This window comes from Columba livia, chromosome 13 (assembly GCF_036013475.1).
Source record: "Columba livia isolate bColLiv1 breed racing homer chromosome 13, bColLiv1.pat.W.v2, whole genome shotgun sequence".
NCBI classification, from domain to species: domain Eukaryota; kingdom Metazoa; phylum Chordata; class Aves; order Columbiformes; family Columbidae; genus Columba; species Columba livia.
Window position 1 is genome coordinate 12,596,919 of NC_088614.1, and position 22,310 is coordinate 12,619,228.

A 22,310-nucleotide genomic window follows, 5' to 3' on the forward strand; every position below is an offset into this window, starting at 1 on the left:
CACCTGCACTGGATGAGAGCACTGGTCTGTCAAGCTTAGTTTTATGAATATGTTAATAGCACAGGTTCCTGCACCTCTGAGGGGCTTTTCCTTTCCCTGGTGATGGTGACTGTTTTTTGCCACCCCGCTGTTTAACTGAATAATTAGCTGTGTTGGACCTTTCCTTTTATCACATGGTAACTCAGCTTGTTGGAGAGGCTTTGGTGAAAGACTCTGTGAAATATCATTGGACAACCAAGTGGACTGCAAGAGTATCTTTTTTCTGCCTGCTTCCAGACTCCCTCCAAAAATGGCACCACATTAGACAGTCATGACTTCCCTTTATAAAAGGCGTTGATTCTTCTGCAGTAGGACCAGTTCATCCCTGTGTTTGTTGCTTGTGTTCTCCAGAATTGTTTCTTCTGACATGCATGGTGGAGGTGTCAGGGTCACCGCTCTGGAGTTCCTCATGTCTGCTTTGGACTTCTTTCTAAGAATCGGCAGCATGTTTCCCATCATCCTCCAGGTTTAGTCTGGGCTTGTACCTTATGTTAGTAGTTCAGCTGTTTCAGGTTGGAGTTCCAAGCTCTTGGGACAATGTTTTCTTGTCCTGTGGCTTTGTTAGGGTTCATAGTATCTCATTTTAATCTCTAACCGTGCAGCTAAGCATTTTTGTCCCTTCAAAGGCTCTCTTCCCTGACAGATCCTGAGAGGTGCAGTCTTAGAGAGGTGTCACCAGGGAAGGTTTGCTGTAGGGAATGTCTCCTGGAGAGCAGGGGAAGAAATAACCTGGCAGAATTTTACATCAGTGTTACACTCCTGGATGTGCTGTCACCGGAGAGGCTGATCTGACAAGGTTTTTCAAGCGCTTGAAACCTGAAAGGGACCCACATGGCTAACTCGTCATCTTTGTGTGTTGTTAGTTTTATAGGATTGCTAATCTTTTTAGCTCATGCCATGAAGAATCTGAGTAGGAGTCATCTGAGACTTGAGATCAGCTGATGTGGTTGATTACAGGAGGAAGAACGGTGTAGGTCCTTATTTCTGATAAAGTGTGAGGAGTTGGCATTGCTCATTTGAGAATCTAAGTGTTACCATGCAGAAGGAGGAGAACTTTATGTAACTTGTATAGAGAAGCCTGCAGTCAAACTCTGTTTTGAAGAAGAAGAGGCACAAACAGTACAAACCTTCCACCACCATGGTCGCTCTAGGTGGGAGAAGCACCCCCAGATGCAGCCCAGAGGTGACTGTTCCTGTGGTTTGAGCACTTTTGCTCCCAACAAGTTTCACCCGTGTCTCCCAAGCAGTAAAAGCTATTCCTTTGGATTCCTGTGATTCTGAAAGATTTGTATTGTCCGCATGAACATGTTGCACAGGTCACACTGGAACGTGATGATGTTCCCCCAGGACTGTTTTCCGCTCTGTTCTGCCCGCCGGGATGGCTGTGTTCAGTGTTTCAGCCTGGCTGAGCCAGGGTGACCTGGCTGCCGTGTGCGGCAGAGGGATGCGCTTGCTTACGCCTTCTGTGCCGTGCCAAGGGCAGGGGCATGTCGTGTACCAACAGTGGTCAGAAGCACTTTGTTTTAAAGCAAGTTTTAAAAATTACACACCTTCTTACAGTGTTACACCTGAAAATTACTGCTGACTCATAAAATCCTTATTTCTTTTACTGAAAGTAGCAAGTCAGTGTTGCGTTTGAGCTGTGACTTGACTGGATCCGTACCAGGTTCATTATGAGAAGGCTGTTTTGAGATTCGTCACTAGAAGCTTTGAAATCCTTTCCTGGCTTTTTAGGTTTTGTTAAAAATCCAATGAACTTCAACATTTACCCTCCATATCCCGGGAAGACACAAGTGCTTTAGAAGTGTTCTGTTCTGAAAGGCGTTTTTGTTGTGTTTGTTTTCTGGCAATGATACTACCACCCCTTCCCAACACTTTTTGAAAATACAACTTTAAAAGTGTGTTATTGTTTGTAAAATCAATATCGACCAGTCTACTCTTTGTAAATGAGCAGATAAAAGTATCTGTGAATGTGAAATTCATAAGGAGAATTGACTACCAAAGATATAATTACTGGGAAAATAAATGATGGAAGAAATGCAGGACCAGAATCTTTTTTTTGAGATCTACTTGAAAGTCATGAGCCTCTCTGAGGTTCGTATTTTGGATCTATATAGGACGTCACTGGCAGTAATGCAGTATTAAGCTCTTACAAGTGACCCTTGGACAGTAGTCATTAAATACATAAATACCTTGTATGCATTGGGAGTATTTCTTTTTCCCATAAGGTGAATTTAAAGCCTCCCTCCTGTTTGCTGGGGATGAGGTGCCTGTCTTGTAAATTTACATTGTATGGACCCAAAAGTACGACCATAGTTATGTCTTAAGCAAGTTGAGTTTGGTCACTGAAATTGCTACTTCTGTTGTGTTGGGTTTTTTCTTCACTGTGATTACCCCGTTTTACCAATGCTGCTTTGCCTGTTTGTATTTTCTTGTTTTCTAGTATGGTTTCATCATATTTGGTTCATCATGGGTACTGTTCAACAGCGACTGCCTTTGCCAGAGTCACAGACACCACAATCCAGGAAGAACAGACCTCAATAAAGAACAGACAAAGTAAGTCTCTCGGGGAGTCATTCCCAAAGCGTGGAACGTTGGCCACATGTTACCTTCGGGACTCTGGAATTAAGTGCTGTGGAAGTAGAAGAGTTATTCCAGGAGTGTACAAAGGGGTGTGCACCACGCTGCTGACTTCGCTTTGCTGCCTGTCGGCCTGTACAGCTTGGGGGCCACTGCTGGGAGGACTTTTGCCATCATCAGTGTGTCCCCTCTGCCATCTTTGCCTGAAGAACTGCCCTATTCTTTCCTTTGCCTGTCTGCTCTGAGAAATGACCTGCGTGCTTGATGGTGTTGAATGTGCTAAGTTTTCCTCGTCAACTTGGTTAATTTCCCTCAGCCTTGTTGAAAATCGATAGCTGAATCCTGGAAGAGATGAGGTGACTCTCAGCTTGGAGTCCAGCAGTTTGACACATCAGGCTAAACGTAATGTCTAGGGCAGAAGGTGCTTTCTTGGAGGTAGTGCCAAATTGGTGAATAGAATTCTTACCTTGGACTTTACCTGAGCTGAGGTCACCGTGCACCAGAGATCCATTTAGATTTGGGTTCTTCAATGCAGTCTGTTGCAGCAGGGGCAGCTTCGTTAGCACGGTCATAGGGACCCAAACACATCAGTCTATTATTACAGCATATCCCAGAGTAACGAGTCTTCCTGTCCCTTTGCACACTTTGTCTTCAGGTAGATTTTTTGCATGTTGAAGGTTTTGCAAATTCACAGCCGATGTGTTTAGCTCACACTAGTGAAGAATTTGTATTCTGTGTCTGTTTTGATTACTGCCGTTTCCTCCAAAGCAGCTCATCTCTCAGTTACTAAGGCTCTTAGTGCTTTTGGTTCCTGCAGAATAAGATTTGCAGCTTTTTCCTGCTGTACTCGTTTTGGTTTTTTTTAGCTTTTCTATTCACAGGCTCAGACTGCGGAGTCACAGAACATTGGTGTGCTTTCTGCATTCTCCTGGCTGTTGAATACAGGCTGTGTCCCGCTCTGTGCATTTCCCTTCCCTTTGTGAACCGTTTCTCATGTGACTGTTCTGTACCAGGAGCATCGTGCCCCTTTGTGGCTCACTCTCCATACATTACTTGCACTGAGCCAGCATTCAGGTTCATGTGGGGACTCTGCTTAGTACCCAAAATAACTTGTAGTTGCTGCCCATTAGTGCTGGTGGACTCTGTGCTTTCAGGTCATGCATTACACAGCCCTGACCGCAGCTGGTGCGGTTTTACTTAACAAAGCCTTACAGGAGACGTGCGAGACGGTGCAGTCCTGCTTGTCTGAGGACATTGGACAAGGCAGATGGGAGAGAAGGAATAGAGAGCTCCGAGGTTGGGGCTTAAATAAAAAGTGCGAGGAAAACACAGATGGGAAAACAAAAAGGGGAAAATATAAAAGGCAGCAACATGTGTGAGAGTTGCCAAACCAGGCAAAGGAGAGAGCTGTCAAAAGCAGCGAGACGTGAAAACGGATGTGCAAGTCAGCAGAAGAAACAGAGCGAAATGAAGGAAACTGCGACGCACAGTGTGAGAGCCACTCTTGGGGTTTATCTTTCAGCTATGATAACAAGCAATAGGCACTGCGAGGTGGGAGCCAAGACAAGTCGTTATAGATTGTTACTGGGAGTTACTGATAAGGATCACTGGGCTGGGCTTCAGGCTACTCACGACTTGTGAAAGTTGCAGCCTCTGCTTGCAAAGCACCTCACAGGCAATTCAAAACCTCCTCTCTGTTGTTTTTAAGGAGTCCTGGAAAAAGAGAAAGTGCAATACGTGTTTAGTTTTAAGTACATTTAGTTTTAGTTTAAGTACACTTAAAAATAAAATGTGAACAACTGTGGATCAGCAGCTTCTGAGTGTTGTGGGATTGATCAGTGACTGCACTGAGTCTTAACACTCGTGTCTTCTGACCCACTGAAGGAACATACCTGCTCATCACCTGGGTGGTAAATGGCTTCTGCCTTGTATCTTGGCACCTCCTAGAAGGGTACAACTTGTTGAGCTGTGTCTAGTTTGGTCAGTAGCTGATTTCTGGAGCTCGCTGGCAGGTGCCACATCCTCGTTGCAGCTCAGGCTACTTCTCTGGGAATAGATTGAGGTGGGATGTGCAGGAACTCAGTTTTGTTGGTATAATTCCTTCTACTTAGAGGTGCAGGCAGCGAGGAAGCAGCACTGTGCTGTGGCTTAAGCCCCTGGACTCTAAGAGTACTCTGCTCCTCTGGTGGTCAGCCATACAGTAATCATCCAAGCATGGACCAGGCAGAAGATGTAATGTAGGGGTGACCTACGGGGTTCCCCTCTGAAATTGTCATTTCCCCAGCAGGCTCCTTGCTCCATCCGGCTGCTGTGTCCTGCTTTCCTTTCCATTGCTGCAGAGCTCTGTGACCAAAGGACTAAAGTCCCAGAGCACCACTTCATTTTTCAAATCCTTCTGCTGTTGGCATTTTTGAGCTACTAACAGATTCTCTCTCATTTTCACAGGCTTTTCCTCATCCTAAACCATAATAAACAGAATGTGGTCCCCATTTCTCCTTGGCCCTTGTGCGAGGTGGGGATGGGGAGCTCTGTGGTGTTTGTGAGACAACTCTTCTGGCTGTTCTTGTTGGCCGGTCCTGTGTGTAAATAGGTCTCCTTTTGCTTTCAGGAATACAGAAGCTTGTGTTAGCAGGCAGAGTGGGAGAGGCTATAGAAGCCACACAGCAGCTCTATCCTGGCCTCCTAGAACATAACCCCAACCTGCTCTTCATGTTAAAGTAAGTATGAATAGTTTTGTACTCCCTAATGCTGAAATGTGTAGATGAAGGAGAGAAGAAAGAGGCCGTCCAGCCATGCAGTCTGGTTGCACAGCTTGTTCTGGGTTCAAACTGTTTGAGATCCCTTTGGGAGCAGGTGGGAAAGCACATAAGTTCAGTCCTTTGCACAGTGCCTGTAGCAATGTAGACGTAGCCCCTCTGTTGCTGCTCAGACCCACTATGGCTTTGCCTCATGAGGTCAGGCAGAAGTGGGTCTTCCCAGCCTCCTGAGATGTGTAAGGACAGTTCCTAGTTAAGCTTGATGGAGAACTCTCCTCACCGTCACTGTGGATATTGTATTTTTTTGCCCTTGCCTATATGCCATTGGTTTGGCAGATTTAGTATCTTTTCCTTGAAAAAAAAACAAAACAAAACACCAAAACCCCCAAACAAACAAACAACAAGAAAAAACAAACAAACAAACAACACACACACACACACAAAACCAAAACAAACCGAAAACAGCGAAACAAAACCACAGTTGAATTGCAGAGTACCTGCAAAGGTGGTGGAAATGGAATCATGCTGTAAAGGAACAGTTTCTTCTTAGCACAATGGAAATTGCTTTTTGGGAATATTTCAACATTCATTAGCATCAAAGTTGCATTTTCTGAACTCCTTCGTCTCATAGTATTATCAGAGCACTTGCAATACAAAGGTACCAGGAGTCGGAAATGTATTTTTCAAAGCCTAGAAATTTAACTCAAAAAACCTCACCGCAGAGCATCCTGGCTGTCACGCACCCTTTTCTCCCTCTTCCCTCCTATGAAATCAGGTGTCGGCAGTTTGTGGAGATGGTGAATGGGACAGACAGTGAAGTACGTTGTTTCAGTGCCCGCAGCCCCAGATCCCAGGACAGTTACCCCGGCTCCCCCAGCTTAAGTCCTAGACATGGATCAAGCAACTCACACGTTCATAGTACCGGTAAGTGTGGGGTTTTTATCTCCTGGTGAGAAGAGCAAATGTTAAAGGTCAACTACTGTCCATTACCTGCTATTTTCTGCATGTTATTCTATGAAATGCTGCTTTCCTTTGTGATACCCAGCTGAGAGAACATACTGTTGCCATGAGTGTCTCTACTGTCACAAAATGGGGTTTGCATCCATTATTTTCCACAGACAAATGTCTGCTGAGCACATTTTTTTCAGAATAAAGAAGCTTTTTAAGGTGGCCTTCTAGTGCAGCCACTAGTGACTCAGTGTTTCACTGACCGAGCTGTAAGAGGAGGTCTGGAAAACAAACCCTGTTTCTCGTACCTTGGAGTCTGCAAAAGAATTGTTTTCCAGTAAGGACCAAGCAGAAGATGCATTGGTCTGGCCAACTGAGAGAAAGGTTTTAAGGAGTGTCTTGCATCAGGGCTTCTCCTTCGCCCATGGACTCCACTGCCCTAAAATGAGAGAAGTTCTGTACCTGCAAAACCAATCTCTGAAGCATCACCTTGTTGGAGTTTGGGAAATGAAACTTCAGGATTTGAAGCAGAAAGAACAAAATAAACCAGGATGGCCAAGATATCTTCCCTAGGTAATGCCTTTGAAGATGGAGTGGGCCAGGGAGTGTGACCTGCAGAGCCCCCAAAAACAGTCTGAGCTGCTTCCAACCATCTGAGGGTATTTTGTTTCTGTATTCCTGCTGCTGCGTGTGACAAACTGTGGACAAGCAAACATTTAAGGGAAGGAAGACAATTACCCGAGCGTCTACGAGCTGTTACCTTCCTAGGCCAGTATCTTTGTTTTCCTATATGATGTTGCAAGAAACTCTGGGTATGTTTCTCTGACTAGGTAATCAGAACGCTCCCATCAGTCCATAAAAGCTCTTTTTAATACCTGTTTTCAGCCAGGAGGTACCTACATTAAAAAACCTGCAACACAAGGCAGCATTCACATGTTTTTGTCTCCATGCATGGGACACCACCTTCCACAGTTCTCTGTCTCAGCTCTTGTGCTTTCAAAATTGTGATAATTTCATCAGTGTGTGTTAAAGATTAAGCAGAACCATAGCGCACAGCCTGCTGCTTCTTTGTCGTGAAATGCACAACGTGGCATTTTGTTTGATTCTTAATAGCCCCTGTAAGATTAACCAGTCATTTTGAATATAAAATTTGCAGTAGTGACCAATGGTTTGTGTCCTGTGTCAGTGAGTTCCACAGCTTGATAGGCACTTTTTGTGGGGAGGACGAGATTTCAAGCCTGGTTCTCAGTGATGTCTGTCTTCCTGATCAAGGAAGGTCAGCTCATGATTTTTAAGAGGACTGTTATTGTTTGCTGAGTGTTGTGTGAATCAAATAATGTAAGACAGTAATGTAAGCCTGTGAAGTTCTGCTGCCCAAGAGTTCTCCTTGTAGCCCAGGTTTCACCTGTGCTTTCATAGTTTTCTCATACAGAGGTTTTCTGAGAAATATTTGGGCTTGTGAGAAGAGAGTTTGTAAACTTAATTACAAACCATCCATACTTCATATTTCTACAGTAATTTCTTGTGTATGTGTGCGCTGGTTCTGCTGATCTCTTCTTTACAGCCCATATTTGGAACTTCCTTAAGCTCAGATGTTGCTGATGAGCATTGAGTTCCTTCCATGTTAATTTGTGTTTTCTCTAAACTCCATTGAATTTAAGAACAATGAGTAATAATTTAAGATCTGCTGTCTTATTTTGCTTTCCTCCTTTGGAGTCTACTCTCTTGCTAAATTGTTGACTTCACAATAGAGTGATATTGTCAGTCTGGTCTCATTTTTCTCTTTCTTTGTGACTTTCAGGGGCAGATAGTCCAACCTGTAGCAATGGAGTCATGTCCACAAAAAGCAAACAGAGTCACAGTAAATACCCAACACTGAGTTCATCGTCTTCATCTTCCTCCTCCTCCTCCCCCTCATCTGTGAACTACTCTGAGTCCAATTCTACAGATTCTACCAAATCTCAGCAGCACAGTAGTACGAGTAACCAAGAAACCAGGTATTTTTTTTTCCTTTCTAGATGCCTGAGGAGGGTGAGATGGTGGAGAGGGCTCATTCTGCTTTCTGAAGAGCCAGAGGGCATCTGTCCTGCTCTTTTGAACAACAGAGCAACTTCATTATCTGCAAGGTCACTACTATTCCCAGCAGACACAAGCGTGTTCCAGTTCCCCTGCTCTGGCTCTGGCTTGGAGGCCCATCCCATAAGGAATATTATGTTGTTCTTGTTTCAAACACCAAGCTGTCCCATTAAACTGATGCCGTCAGTGCCCAACATGATAGTTTGCAGAGAAGCTCTCCCATTGAGCCTGGTTTTGTTACTGCTGCCTCAGCCAGTGATAGAATCATAGAACACCAGCTTGGAAGGGTCCAACCTTTCTTGTCAAAAGCACAGGCTAGACAAGATGGCCCAGCACAATCTTAAAAGTGTCCAATGTCCACTCATTCTCAGAGTACTGTGCTGAGCAGAGTTCTTAGTCCCTGTCGTGACCTCTTGAGAGCCACACAGCATGTAACTGAGTGTCAAACACTTGTTCAAACTCAATTTACCACCCTCCAAATTAACATCTGACTTTTCTTTCCTCCTTTCACCTCAGTGACAGTGAGATGGAAATGGAGGCTGAGCATTACCCCAATGGAGTCCTGGAAAATTCATCCACCAGGATAATGAATGGCACCTACAAACATGAAGAGATCCTGCAGACGGATGAGTCCAGCATGGGTAGGGCCTCAGAGGCAGGAGGGGTAAAGGGAAATAGAAGGAACTGGTATCAGGAGTTAATATTGTGATTGGATTGTGGGGAAAAAACATCTACTTTGGGATTCTTTCCCCACCTCAGTGAATGAAGTTCTCAAGATGCCAGTTTCACAGGGAAAATGAATCTGTCCTGGAACTAAAACTAGGTCTGGCTTTTCATAGTCTTGCAGCAGTGCTGGTGATGTTGTGGAGCTGAGAAAGCAAATAGGAGTCAAAGGTTTTTTCAGTGCTGGTGATGAGCAGAGCAGTCGTGACACTTCTTCCAGCTGAGGAACTGAACCAAGCGGTGAAAGGCTGGCTGGTGTCCTCAGTGCAGCATGGTCAGCTTAACTGTTTTGTTGGTGGGTGCTTTAGCCAGGAGGGAGAGGAAGAATTAGCTCTCCACCTCTGAAATTGAGGATTCCTACAGTTATAATGGGTGTTGTGGCCACCTATTACTGGGAATTTGGTGGTGTTGGCGTCTCTGACTGAAAGTTTTCTAAGTCCAGGGTTTGTTAGACCAGGGGTTTCCATGTTGTGTGTGCTGTACTACACACATGAAAGGGTACCATAGCTGGCGTTGCAGGTTCCTGTGATTTTAACAGAAGACTTGGTTTGTAGATAGTACTGAACAAACTGAGCTCAAGTTTTCCCTGTACCTAACAGGTGCTATGAAAAAACTACTACTGGGAAAAACACTACTGGCTGTTGTAGGGCAGGGATCCGAAAAAGCTTCCGCTGGGATAAATTTAGAGAAGGAAGCAGCTCCCTGCTCCAGAAGGGGAAGGAGTTTATGGGTAGCATGACACAGAGTGGGCAGTGCCAAGGAATGAGAGGTGATTGTTATTTCTCCACTGCCTTTCCTCTAGAAGACAGCTGCCCCCAGAGGCAGCTCTGTGGAGGGAACCACGCTGCCACGGAGCGAATGATCCAGTTTGGCCGGGAGCTGCAGATGCTGAGCGAGCAGCTTTGCAGAGAGTATGGGAAGAACACAATGCACAAAAAAATGCTTCAGGTAAGCCTGGGCCTTGTGCTGCGCCGCAGCAGTTCTCTGGGCCAGGACTGGGGTTGTGGGTTCTCTTGCAGAGTTCTGGGTGGCCCCCATTTCAGGAGGCCTGTATGGGGATCAGAGCTCGAAACTCGGTGAATGTAGCGCATCTAGACCCAGTTCTTGGCACAGGGGAGAAGAAACACAGCTCCTGCCTGCCTTCACTCTTCTCCTCTCCAGGTGACACTCTATGTGCCTTCCCGTGCTGGCTCCCCTGCCAGGTGGGGGACTCACTCTCTTTAATGTACTATCATGATAGCCCAGTGTGGTCCCTTGCGGCCAAGAAGAAAAGGGCCATTTATTTTCAGGGAGTGGGCACCTATCAGCTTGGTGATGGCAGAACATGCCGTGGCTGATGGACTTGGTGGTTTTTCTGTGTATTTGCAGCTACGTATGACCTTATTGTGCCTTTCTGTTCTCTCATACAGGATGCATTTAGCTTGTTAGCCTACTCAGACCCTTGGAACTGCCCCGTTGGTCAACAGCTGGACCCGATCCAGAGGGAACCTGTGTGTGCTGCTCTTAATAGTGCTATATTGGGTAAGGTCTGGTTCCTCTGTGGGTGCTACCCACAGGACATACCTGCTCTCAAGGGCTGTCCTGTGGCAGGCAAGCCCTTGTTAGGAAAAGTTCAGAAATACTTGTGTTTAGCTCTTGCCTCACTTTATGTTGTGAGGGATTGACAGGGCAGTGACACAGGAAGGCGGGTGGGAGGGAAACCTGCAGAGAACAGATCCACCTGAACTAATCTTCTTTTGTTCCCTTCCTTGGGTCTTCCTCAATGCTCAAGGTTGCTCCTCAAGATTTTCCTTCCCTACTCACTGAGGAAGCCAAGATCTCTTTGATGCATTTCCTGCCCCTCTTCTATCTTGCTCCGAACCCATCTGAATTAGTTCACTCGCATTAGCAAGGGCCTTTTCCATGCTGTTTGGGTTGGTATAGTTTTGTTCTGTTATCATCCTGCTTTCTGGTAGGGAATGCAGTTGTTTTGTTGCAGCAGCTTGTAAGTGAAGCAGGTTTCCATAGCGTTGGCTCTAAAGCAGAGTGAGCCATAAATCCAGTTACCTTTCCTCTCACATGGGACATGCAGAGTGAAATGGGTCTGTCTTCCCTTTGAGCGTTGCCTCTGCATGTTGATCGTGTGCTGTGCCTGCGAGGGCCCAGGCAGCCTGGCTGCCTGCAGTTCAGTGCTGGAATCAGGGCTGTGGTAGTGGTCCAGCCCTGTGTTCTTTCCCTTCTGGTCATAACCATGCAGGGAGGACACCCCTCTGTTACAGGTTGATCTGGTTACAGGTTGATTTTCTTCAGCTAGCAAGACGAGCTCCCCTTTTTCTGATGAGCTTTGCTCTTTGTGTCAGCAGGATGGATCATGGTTAGATCCAGGTACGAGCAGTCTCTTGCCCTCCTCTGTGTCCTCAGAGGTGAATGTTTATGCCTGTTCTCCCATTTTCCTTAGACAAGAATGTTCCTTTGTCCAACAGCTTGTTGTCATTTACTCTCTTATCTTGAACCTGGTATAGTAAATTCAGTAGCTTTCCCTGGTGAAAGTCTTGTGCTTGCAGTCAGTGAGTTGCCATGTCATTGCTGACCTTCCTGGCTTCTTCAGCTACAGAAAATCCCATAGTGAAGAAATGGGTATAGTGATAAATGAGGTTCTGGCCTGCAACCGTCTGAAAGAAAGAGATTGTTTCATTCTAGGCAGGGCCCTTGATCCTGTAGCCAGACCCTGCACTGTGTCCAAACACATTTCCTAGTGGGTCTGTGGACCTCACGTTGAGTGTGCCAGAAGGAGATTTAGAGGTTGTCTTCTGGAGGAGGGAACAGCTCTGTGGACAAACCCGTGAGAGCTCCTGTCTGAGTAAAAGAACAGAAATTATACGGTTTGGGAAGGAGAGTCCTGATGACAGTCAGCATGGGCAGGTGTCTGGCAGGGTGGCTCACTTCTAGCTGTTGTTTGTCCAGTGCTTGAGGAGCATGGACAAGTTGCTGAGGGTTGTCACAAGGGCAACATGGAAGATGGTGTCTGGACATGCTTTGTCACACAGGTCACAAGACACCTTGACTAGCTCAGCTGAGGATTCCCTCTCACATACATACCAAACGTGAAGTTGAAAAGAAGCAGTGACCAGTGAGTGGGTTTGTCTGGGGCCTGGGCTGCTGTGGAGACTTGCACAAGTGGGAGGGATGGAGAGGTCGCCTTTCACTGGGGGTCAGATTCTCCTGCCTTTCCTTGTGCTTCCATGCTTTGATCTCATGCTTTGAGGGGTTTTTGGCAGACACTGTGGCAGCAGGAGCTCCACTGCTGTTTTCTTGCTCTGGCCACCTCAGCAGCTCTTTTTCAAAGGCCCTGTTGAGCTGTGATCCCATGGCGGGACGTGTCCTGGGTGGTGGGGTGTGCGAAGGAGCAGCGGTGCAGAGCAGCAGGACTTGGGAGTAGCTTCCTTCCCGAGCCAGCACCTTCTGCCAGGGCTGCCGTGACGGTGCCCAGGTGGGACTGAGAGGTACTCAAGTGCAGATGAGCCGGCACGCAGCCAGGACGCCTCTTCTAAACACATCTTTTTTTGCCCCCACAGAATCTCAGAACCTGCCAAAGCAGCCCCCGCTGATGCTTGCCCTGGGCCAGGCCTCAGAGTGTTTGCGGCTCATGGCTCGCGTGGGCTTGGGCTCCTGCTCCTTTGCCAGAGTAGACGACTATTTGCACTAGCCACCAGAGCAAGATGGAGCTGACATCGTTGAGTGCTGCCCTTCACCCTCCGTTGCTGCCACTCGACACCACCACCTCGTTCGATAGCCTGACCTCCCTGCCACCAACACCCCCTCTAGCACGCACACACGCTGCCTGTGACAGGATTGAGTGCGTCCCTCACCGCGTGGCTATTCCTGACCCCAGGAACGACCGGCAGATCTTACCTGTCTCCTTGCCATTGCTGCGGCTCCAGCGGCACTCAGTATTTCGCTGGTTATTCTAATGTAGCGCTTTCCGATGTAGGGATTTCTCTTTATTTTGATTTGAGTTGTTTCTCATGGATCCAACAGTATTTTATCTGGAGAGTTTTGCTGAGCTGGTTTCTGCTGATTTACTGAGGAATCTCATCAAGCTGGTGACAACTTGTTCTTTTTTCCCCTTCTCCCTCCATCGTGCACATACAGCATCATCTTCTGTGCTAGTTATCTGAACTCTTCTCGCAGTGGCAGTTCAGAGGGATTTTTTTTTAATTTTATTTGAATCCTGTTTATTAAAAAGGTCTCTTCCACCTCCACAACGTCACTGATGTATTTATTGCCCACAGACTCGATCCCAGCCACACACATCATACAGCCCTGCAGGAGACCTGGTGAGGTAGGTCCTGTCACACATGAGTGATGGGAATTGGAGGAGCTTGGTCCTTCATGGTGCACACCTCTCAAAGAGCACGAGGCTCCCAAATGCTTGTCTTTGTGAGTGGGAAGAGTAGAAGACTTGATGTTGCCTATGTTAGTGGCTACACTGCAGAAGCGTCTCACAGCCCTGAGAAACAGGTAGATCCAGCTCTCACAGCAGCTGGTGGGACAGGAGTGGCAAATTTGAAGTCATCTACCACTGTGCTGGTAGGAGCCGGTCACGTCAGCCTGCAAGAAACATCCGTGGGTGCTGCCCGGTTGGGCTGTCGGTTTTTGTGTTAAATCACAAATCCTTCTTTTTCTCCGTATAGGAGCACTCTGTCACTAAGAATAATAATAGTATTTACTGACCCCTCCACGTAACACTGATCTAAACAAGCACTTCAAAATTTTGGAAGTGTCTTGAGAACACTCGTGTGAGCTGTGCTCACCCCTGCAGGTGACCCATGCCAAGATCAGGTTGAGGGTTGGGGTCAGTACCAGGTTTTTAAGATCTGAGCTGCTCAGAAGGGAGCAGTAATGTTTCTTTGCAGATTACTGAGAAAATTATTTTAGTTTCAGGCCCAAAAGTGACCAGCAGGGATCTGTGGATGAGTAACCTCCAAGTAACATGGACTAATACGTCCCTCCTGCAGTATGTATCAGGCCCAGGGACTTAAGTGCTAAGAAGCTTTTGGCATTCAAACCTTCCGCCTGTGTTTCTGAGCGTGTACCTGTAACCACTGAGGCTGTGCCGCAGGACCACGTCCTTTCCATCCTCTGATGTACTGCTGCGAGACTTCAGGTTCAGTCTGGCTGCACAGGAGGAATTGTAATTCTGCACTAAATTTATTTTAGGTTAGTAGCTCTCAGAAGGGCCCAGGGAAGCTCAGACACAACATGTATTTTACTGCTGTTCATTCATTTTTTTTGAAGAGTCAGTGAAAGAGGAATGGATTGTGTTGAAGTTTGCCTTTAAAATGGAGGTTAGCCTGTGCCAGGGCTTCAGGCAGCAAGGGAGCTTGTGTGCCACTGGAGAAAAGAAGATGCTGTGTGTCTTCTGTGCAGTCGGCCAGAGCTTCGGGATTTTCTGCATTTGCAGCTGGATTTTCAGCTGGAACATGAGGTCTGAAATCAAGGCAGAGCAGGGGCAGGTGTCACCATGGTGGTGAATGTGCAGGTGCTGTTGGAGGTGGTTGGGAATGCCTCTTGCTGTCTTTTGGTGAAGGTTTTGCAGCAGTGCTGGAGCCGTGCTGGGCTAAGAAAACAGGCAAAATGAGGTTTAGAGATGGAGGAGGTATTTTTACTGGATCAACTCTCATAGCTGAAAAAAGGCAGAGGGAGCTCTGCCTGCTGAAGCTGTTCTGGGCAGACAGGCACAGGGAACTGCACCAAGCAGAAGAATTTAACTTGTGAATCTGGGTCTTATGTTTCAATTGTGAGGAACAACTCATGCGCCTGAAAGCTCATCTGTTGATTTTCAGCTCTGCTCATTGTCCTAGTGATGGGCATTACCCTAGCCCACAGTTTTTACCTCGCTGCAGTCACAGAGATGCTTTTGTTGAGCAGGATTCTTCTGTGGAGCCTCTGCTGCTGGACCTGCCAGGCTGCCCCAGTGCTGCTGCTGCACCGGAGGCAGCACACGAACTCGAGCTGGCGAGGTGGCTTTCTGCAGGCTCGCCATTCCTTAGACCAAGGCTTAGGGCTGATTGTGGCTGCTTGGGTTGGGAATAATCTAATACCTGGTGTTGCCTTTCACATTCAGTGACTTCTTTGGCTGTTGGTCACTTGCTGCTGTCTGGCTGCAGTCAGACCTCTCCTTTGTAGCAACACCGGCTTTATCTCTGAGTTTTCTTTGTTCCTTCTCTGTGATGATTTAAGACAAGTCTATCATGTATCATATTAATGCCCCATGTGGTCTCTCAGCACAGCTCTACTGACTATCCTAGAGCATTTTTTTGTTTTGGTTTCCCTTTCACTACCAAGAAACAAGAAATGCTCCTAGATACCTGCTTATTCTGCTGACAAGAAATGTGTGATGGGATGATCTGTCTGTCTTCTCATGGAGAACCCTCCCCGTGGTGGCAGCTGTCTTGCTGTTATGTCCTGGTTAGTGCTGAGAGGCCACACTCTTAATGAGGATTAATTGCATGTGGCAGGGCTGCGTCACTCTTCCCGCTGCTGACGATGTGCAGCACGCAGTGGCAGTAGATCCCTGTACACAAGCAGCAGTGGTGCACTCAAAGCAATACTGCTGGGTTGAGCCGTTTTCCCTTTCCACTTGACCCAGTTCTCGACTGGCCTCACAGCTGTAACCTGCACCCATCGCTGCTCTGGCTTCTCACAAGCTCTTGGACCTGGTGTCCTGATTCTGGTGTGTGGGGGAGGGCAAAGGCTTTTCTGCTGTGACTTATCCATCCCATACCTGTTGCTTTTTGGTTTGGTTTGGTTTTATTTCAAGCATTCTTGTGGTTTCGCTACTGCCTTCTGTGTGTTGTGTTCAGATTCTGACCAACGTGGTCATGACTCAGCGTGGGGAAGAGAAATGTGTTTGCGGTGTGTGATTCCTAGATGAGATTTCTGATTTGGATTTCCCAGGTTATTTTTCAAAGCCTCTTGAAGTGTCCCTGGCTGCTCCTTGGTGGTTTGTGTCAGTTGAGACTTGGTTTGAATTATTGTGGTCATTTGACAAAGTGAACAGAACTGAACCGAGGTCTTTGAATGTGGTTGTACACCTAACCACAGGCTTCATGCAATTTAAAAATTACTTTTATAGAAGTAATTTGGGTTTTTTTTATTCCAGATACCTCCCACTTTGCTCAGAAACAGATAATCTAAGAACACTGCAGCTGAGGCTCTGCTCCACCTGGGCAGTCCCTCACAGTGTCAGTTCTCCCACCAGCGTGCCGGTGAAGCCAGGTAGATGTTTGTGTAACCCGTAGCAGAAACTGCTGGCTTCCCAATTCTCGGTGAGGGTGTCAGGGTATCAGCTGTGGCCCAGCATTACAACGCTGATGACAATGGACAGAGGACTTCCCTCACGTGAGGCTGAAACATCACCAGACTTGTCTCCCGTGGACGAGGGTTTGTGCTGCCCACAGTGGTACACAGTTCTGCACACCTGGGATTTTCCCATCTGCTTCCTTATGATTTGGGGTTTTTTTAACAGTGACATCTCTACCTGTCCTCAACTTGTGTCCTTATTTTTCATGTAGTCTTATCAAGGCACCTTTACCGTTCTTTAAATAGCTTTGTTCTTGAGGCTTCCTTGAACAACTAGAACAAGTAGAGCTGGTATAACTAGCTCTGGGGATCGAATTTATCATTTTCTTCCTTAGCATCAGGCATGATGAACCATCTCCTCCAGCAAAGCAAACCTTGTTGGATTGCGGTGATGCTGCTGTGCTGTGGTACCTCAATACTCGTGTAGCACGTGTGGTTCAGATGCTGGTTTCAGAGTTCCTCCTGCCATCATGGGGCTGATGGAGAAGGTGAACTGTGACAGCCAGGCTATGTAGCAGCGTGTAAGTGCCATGAAGCTGTGCAGTACACAGCACGGCATCAGGAAGTTCTGTCCACAGAGGGCAGCAGGCAGGGAGGTCCATCAGGCTTCAGTCCTGTGCACAGTGAGGCCCCGCGAAGCTGGTCACAACATGGGAGAAGGGACATGTTCCTTGGCAAGGTGGTCCTGGTCCACCCAGGAGTCCCCTTTGCAGAAGGAGCAGCTTCCTTCAAACCATGCCTGTGTTAGAGCAGCCGAGTGGTGGATCCAGAGGGGAGCAGGTCTCTTGTAGAGAGCTCGTGTGGGGACTCCAGCTGTACACATCTGTCCTGAGATGTTTCTGCAAAAGGGCTGGGGGGAAACATAACGGGACATATGCTGTGAGCTGCTGGGACCGTTCTGCTGTCCCAGAACAATGAGTGATGGAGGGAGCTGCAATCCAGCAGCTCTTACCCCAATCCAAAAGTTGGCTGTGAGCCATGTCCCGTGAGGTCAGAGAGCTGGAGGAACTGTCAGTGGGGTGAGCATGGGGGGAGCCACACCAGATTTGGGGATGAAAGGGGAGCAGTTGAGGGCCTGGAGGCTTCTTCCAGAGGAAGCACTAGCTGCTTTCCACCAGCCTGCCATGCAGCAAGAGGTGGCAGGTGATGGATGAGTGAACGTGGTGTGTCTGTGCCACACCAGAGCTCAGAGCCTACAGCCTTGAGCTGCAGCAGTGCCCAGCAAGCCCAGGCTTGAGGAGCACATATCCCACCAGCTGTTCTATTTCCAAGAGGGAGGCTTAACTCCCTCCTGCAGGCAGGAAGCCGAGTCCTGTGTGAGATTTACACTCAGAGAAACATTCCTGGAGGCCACACAGACCTCTGCTCTTTGTTGAACCTTCCCCAGCCAGGCAGACGCCTTTTCTCTGGTCACCCCACTTGGGTCCAGGCACAGGCTCTGCCCCCTTTGCTCAGCCGGGCTTTAGCTGCATCCTCCCTCTGGGTGGGAGCACAGGCGATTTGGCAGGCAGGGCTCCTCATCAGCTCAAACTTGGAGAAAGGAAGAACAGTAACTCTGGGAATAATCAGGATTTTAAAGAAAATTTCAAAACTACAAATGTGGCGACTCTTCCAGACCAAGGACTCTGCGCAGGCGTTTGATTGGGATTTTTCTCTCTTGGTCCCACGTGTGCACGCTCTTCGCGGCTCTCCAGCCTGGGGAGGCAGGAGGAGGCTGCCGGCACCTGAAGCTCTTGCACGCAACCTGTTCAGCGGTGCAAGCCCCAGGACCTGCCCAACACACAGTGAACTCTCTTCTGCTGGTTGCTCAAAACTCAGGTATGAAATGCTCAGCTGGGGTGCTGGAGCATGGGGTGCGAGGTCTTTGCAGGTTTCCAGCCAGCCCTGGAGCAGCAGCCACCACTGGCCTGCGACAGAGCAGGTCTCCCTGCACCGCTCCAGGCGTCTCATCGCCTTTGGAGGGGGGTTTTCTCCTCTTTGGTACAACATCAGCTCAATGGACATTACACAAATTGTGCACATTGGTTCAGTCTAAGCTTAGTATTTGTGAATTAAGTTATCTGATGCTTCGCATGAAAACTTCAAAAAGGGGAGGGTGGGGGATTTTAACTGAGAAAAAGCCTATGAAAATATACTGGAAATATGGTAAAGAAATCAACGTTCTGCTGTATATTGACAGAATTATTTTTATTAAAATACACATCCATGTGCAAGAGCTTGCATGGAGCTGTGTGCTTTGTTGGTCTCTGCTCGCGGGGGAAGGCGAGCAATGGAGCCGGTGCAGACGGCAGCTCGTGTCCCCTCCGAGAGGGGACGGGGCTGCCTGCCTGTGGGCCGGGAGGGGCAGGTGGTGCAGTGATGTCCCACAGCTCGGGAGACATCAGCCCTGGGACCCACCGCTGGCTGGAAGGAGCTGGGCTCTGCCCAACAAGGATGAGCTGGCTCCAGGGTGAGTTTTTCCCATCCAGAGGTGAGCAGATGCCAGCAAAAGTGTGTCCCTGTCATTGCACAGGTCCTTGGTGGTCAGGGCGGGCTCTAAGCTCAGCCATTGCTGCCTCATTATTAGAGGGAAACAAGGAATTATGGTTGAGACTTTCAGGTAAGCCCTACCCAGCTTTGGTAGCAGGTATTTGTGGGGCAGTTCACAATGCAGCAGCTGATGGCATGTATATGTATTTTTGCTATAAGATTTTCCCAGCAGAAAGCGCATGATGGCTGTTCTAAAAAACTTCTTACAAAACAGCTTCTCCCACAGTTGCTGAGCTCTGCCAGAAATAATGGACAAGAGACGCTTCCAGCGCACACTTGTGGTCAAACCCCTAGAAATTATTAATTGATGCCCTTTTGTCATGAATCACCTTCTGCATCTTGGGTCCTGGTGCCATGCACTGGGTGACGTTCCCATCTGGAACAGGAGGTCCTTGGGGTCTGAATGAATTCTGGACGTCACCACAACTCCCTTCCCCATCACCCAAAACAGGCTATAGGGGCGGTAAAATCCTCCCTCACCTGTTTAGCACTGGCCACCAGTACATTGGGAGGCTGGCAAGGTATTCGGTGTTTGGCAGATCAATATCTTCGCCCTGAACCCTCCACTCTCCACCACCTAATTTTGGGGGTTCTGCAGAGCCTGTGGGGTTGAGAGCATGCCCTAAGGATGTATAGCCATGCCTATGGGTATTTGTAACCTCACCTGTGGGTCAAGAGCTGACCCCACTATCAGGTTCCCTATGAAGCGCATGCCATGACCAGTCATAGTTTGCTCCAAGCCTGGAGAAACATACCTGTGGCTAAGGGGTTTTTTGGCCACACCATGCCCTGGGCTGGTAGGATCTGCTCCTTGGGCTGAAGAATCAGGAAAACTCCAAAGAGCAGCTTGTGGAAATGAGTCTTTATTATAAATATTTGCTCCATGGGGCACATCCTGGTAGGGCAGTGACTGCCAAAGGGACTTGGTGGCTGGTCCATGCCACTGTGACACCCGGTCCTGCCGGGTTTCGGGCAGGCTCCGCCTGCGGTGACGGTGCTCACCACCACGGGACCCTTGGAAAAGTGCTGCGAGTGCCCTCTGCTCCATCTGGAACAGAAGGGCTGGATGGGTGAGTCGGATGGTGGTTGGCAGAGGATGGTTTCATTTTTTCCTTTGAAACCTTTTCATGGCTCTCATCACCCAGCGCTTCTTGGGGTCGGCGCAGACCTTGTCACCCTTGAGAGTCACAATCCTGCAGTGAGAGAAGAGAGTGAAAACGTGAACTGTGAGCTGTTCCCCTCCCGCACGCTACTTCTCCCCTCGGTGTGTGCAGCCCCATCCTGGATGGAGGTTTGGAAATGATGTCCAGCAGCCTGGGCCCTCCTTGTGCAGAGCTCATGGCACATGTCTGAGTCTTCCCACACCACTGGCATAGCAGAAAGCACCCAAACCCATTTTTCTCCCCCTCTGCCTATCCCACAGAGCTAATTTCCTACTGAAGCACCCCCTGGACATGTGCCCCCAGCGGGGACCGTGCTGTCTGTGGGGCAGGACAAGGTTTGGGGAGCGGCTCCCAGCCGTGTGGGTTGGGAGGGAACCCCAGGGGTACTCACACAACTGCAGGCAAGGAGCAGGTGTTGGGCGTCTCGTAGAAGTACTCTATGTGTCGGATGGGTTTCTCTGCATGGTTATAGCAGCATTCAGTGGGCGAGTCATAGGCTGCAAAGGGAAGGGAGAGATGTGAATTCCCTCGGCAGCGTTTTGCAACAAACTGCATCGCCAGACAGCGACACTGCACAACATGAATCACAGGATGGAGGACGTGGAGCTTCACAGCAGCTCCCAGAGTGGGGATTTGTTTCCCTTCATGGCAGCAAGGACAGGATTGGGGAAACATTGACCACAGCGAGGAGGGGAACGGCGTGGGACCTGGCACCCCACGCAGCCTGCGACCCGGCAGCTGCCGGAGTGCACGGTGAGGTCGGGGTGCTTGGTCTGGGGATGGCGCTTTGCGAGTTTCCACTGCAATGGCACAACTTGCAAGGGGGTTTGGGAAGGTCCAAACAGCTGCAGGGGCTTCCCCCCAACCCACTTGCTCATCCACCTGAGACAGGGGAGTGGCTGCCAGAGTCTCCTTCAAGCTTCTGCAGCATCTCCCCAAGCCCCTGAGGACTCCTCTACAGAGGAACTTCTCTATTTTGCACCAGCAGCTGTGCATCCAGCTTTACTGAGGCCACCCAGCACCCTCTCCACCCTCTCATCCTTCCCTGCACCCCAGGACATGCCGCCCTGCCCCGACCAGGGGGTCGATCCTCCTGCCAGCAACACCATCCCCACTCCATGCCGGTGTTTCCTGCCTGACCTCCGCAATGGGACGTCCCCATTTGGGACCCCGACCCACTGTGGTGGCACAGGAGGTGCCTTACCTGCAGCACGGTGCAGGGAGAAGGTGAGGAGCATGGTGAGCAGCAGGACTGTCCTTGCAGCGAGCATGGTGTCTGTGCGAGGGCTCTTCCTCTGTCCCACTTTGTGCTGCCCTGCCCGGTGTCTCTGGCTTTGGCTCTTGCTGCACCATAATTTATCCTCTGCATGCTGCCTACTTTAACTGCTTTTCCAAAAATTTTGGACCTCTTCTACGAAACCTCTTCCCAGGGATGAGGGGATTTATATGTCATTGTTTATTTTGGGGGCATGTCCAGCAGTGGGTGGAAGAGGCCAAGGAGTAGGACAGTCGCTTCTGCTTTCTGCAGAAGGGCCGTGAGGCTGTGAGGGGCTTCCAGGAGGCTTTGGGGGAACTGAAACTTAGCCAAGAAAGGAGATCAAAACCAACTTTCTGTGAGGGCAAGACATTAAGTCTAATGCTTTCCTGTTTATTTCTAAGAGGAGCAATCAGCAAAATCTCTGAGCAGGAAAAGGCCATTGGTGGGATTAGTTAGTTTACCTAAGTCATCAAAAACAAGTGACTAATGAGTCCCCCCGCCCAGAGCAGCAGCGAAGCACTCAGCATGGGATAGGAGATGATAGGATGGGATATGGGATGAGATGGAATGGGATGAGATGGGATGTTATTAAGCAGAAAGAGACACAGTGGACCAAACCAGGAGGGGGTGGCAGGTGATTTTGGTGGGTTCAGGAGACTTTACAGAAGGGGCAATGGCATCAGGGTGTCTGAGGACAGTCTGGATCTGGTCCTAAGTCTGATCCTAAGCATTGCCATTGCTTCCCAGACCAGCGCTGTGACTGAAATGAGTGTGTCAGAGAGATGGGGGCTTGTGGTGATCAGTGTACTGATGGGTCACTTCTGTGGGGAGGGCAGGGAGAGGGGACAAGCCCTACCACAACCCCAAGAGAGTTATCCTGGACCCCCAAGAGGA

The 22,310-nt window shown here is 48.7% G+C and overlaps 2 protein-coding genes across 4 annotated transcripts in view; one reads left to right on the top strand and one right to left on the bottom strand.

Annotated features, from left to right (window-relative positions):
- The window catches only part of RANBP10 (RAN binding protein 10), a 67,171-nt gene extending 48,490 nt beyond the window's left edge, over window positions 1–18,681 (top strand). For 2 of the 3 annotated variants that reach the window (XM_065029143.1, XM_021301400.2), the window contains exons 7-14: window positions 2,483–2,595; window positions 5,228–5,336; window positions 6,151–6,299; window positions 8,125–8,320; window positions 8,916–9,040; window positions 9,925–10,070; window positions 10,532–10,643; window positions 12,677–18,681. In XM_065029143.1, coding sequence (XP_064885215.1) covers window positions 2,483–2,595; window positions 5,228–5,336; window positions 6,151–6,299; window positions 8,125–8,320; window positions 8,916–9,040; window positions 9,925–10,070; window positions 10,532–10,643; window positions 12,677–12,807 — 1,081 coding nt within the window. In that variant the 3' untranslated portion in view covers window positions 12,808–18,681. Of the gene's footprint in view, window positions 1–2,482; window positions 2,596–5,227; window positions 5,337–6,150; window positions 6,300–8,124; window positions 8,321–8,915; window positions 9,041–9,924; window positions 10,071–10,531; window positions 10,644–12,148; window positions 12,232–12,676 lie in introns of all 3 variants that reach the window. The other variant, XR_010465971.1, reaches the window with a different exon arrangement.
- A 1,161-nt stretch (window positions 18,682–19,842) lies between these two features.
- Window positions 19,843–21,826, bottom strand: LOC102087544 (C-C motif chemokine 3). Its single transcript, XM_013370501.3, has 3 exons — window positions 21,363–21,826; window positions 20,550–20,655; window positions 19,843–20,188 (listed from the first exon to the last, which is right to left on the bottom strand). The coding sequence occupies exons 1-3, from the start codon at window positions 21,427–21,429 to the stop codon at window positions 20,098–20,100; spliced, it is 264 nt and encodes an 87-aa protein (XP_013225955.1). The 5' UTR covers window positions 21,430–21,826; the 3' UTR covers window positions 19,843–20,097.
- Window positions 21,827–22,310: the final 484 nt, after the last annotated feature.

Excerpts from the sequence above, each read along its gene's own strand:
- LOC102087544 (XM_013370501.3), bottom strand. The coding sequence starts at position 21,429 with ATGCTCGCTGCAAGGACAGTCCTGCTGCTCACCATGCTCCTCACCTTC. Across the intron at positions 20,656-21,362 it reads CTCCCTGCACCGTGCTGCAG|CCTATGACTCGCCCACTGAA; the intron begins GTAAGGCACCTC and ends TTCCCTTTGCAG. Across the intron at positions 20,189-20,549 it reads TGCTCCTTGCCTGCAGTTGT|GATTGTGACTCTCAAGGGTG; the intron begins GTGAGTACCCCT and ends CTCTCACTGCAG.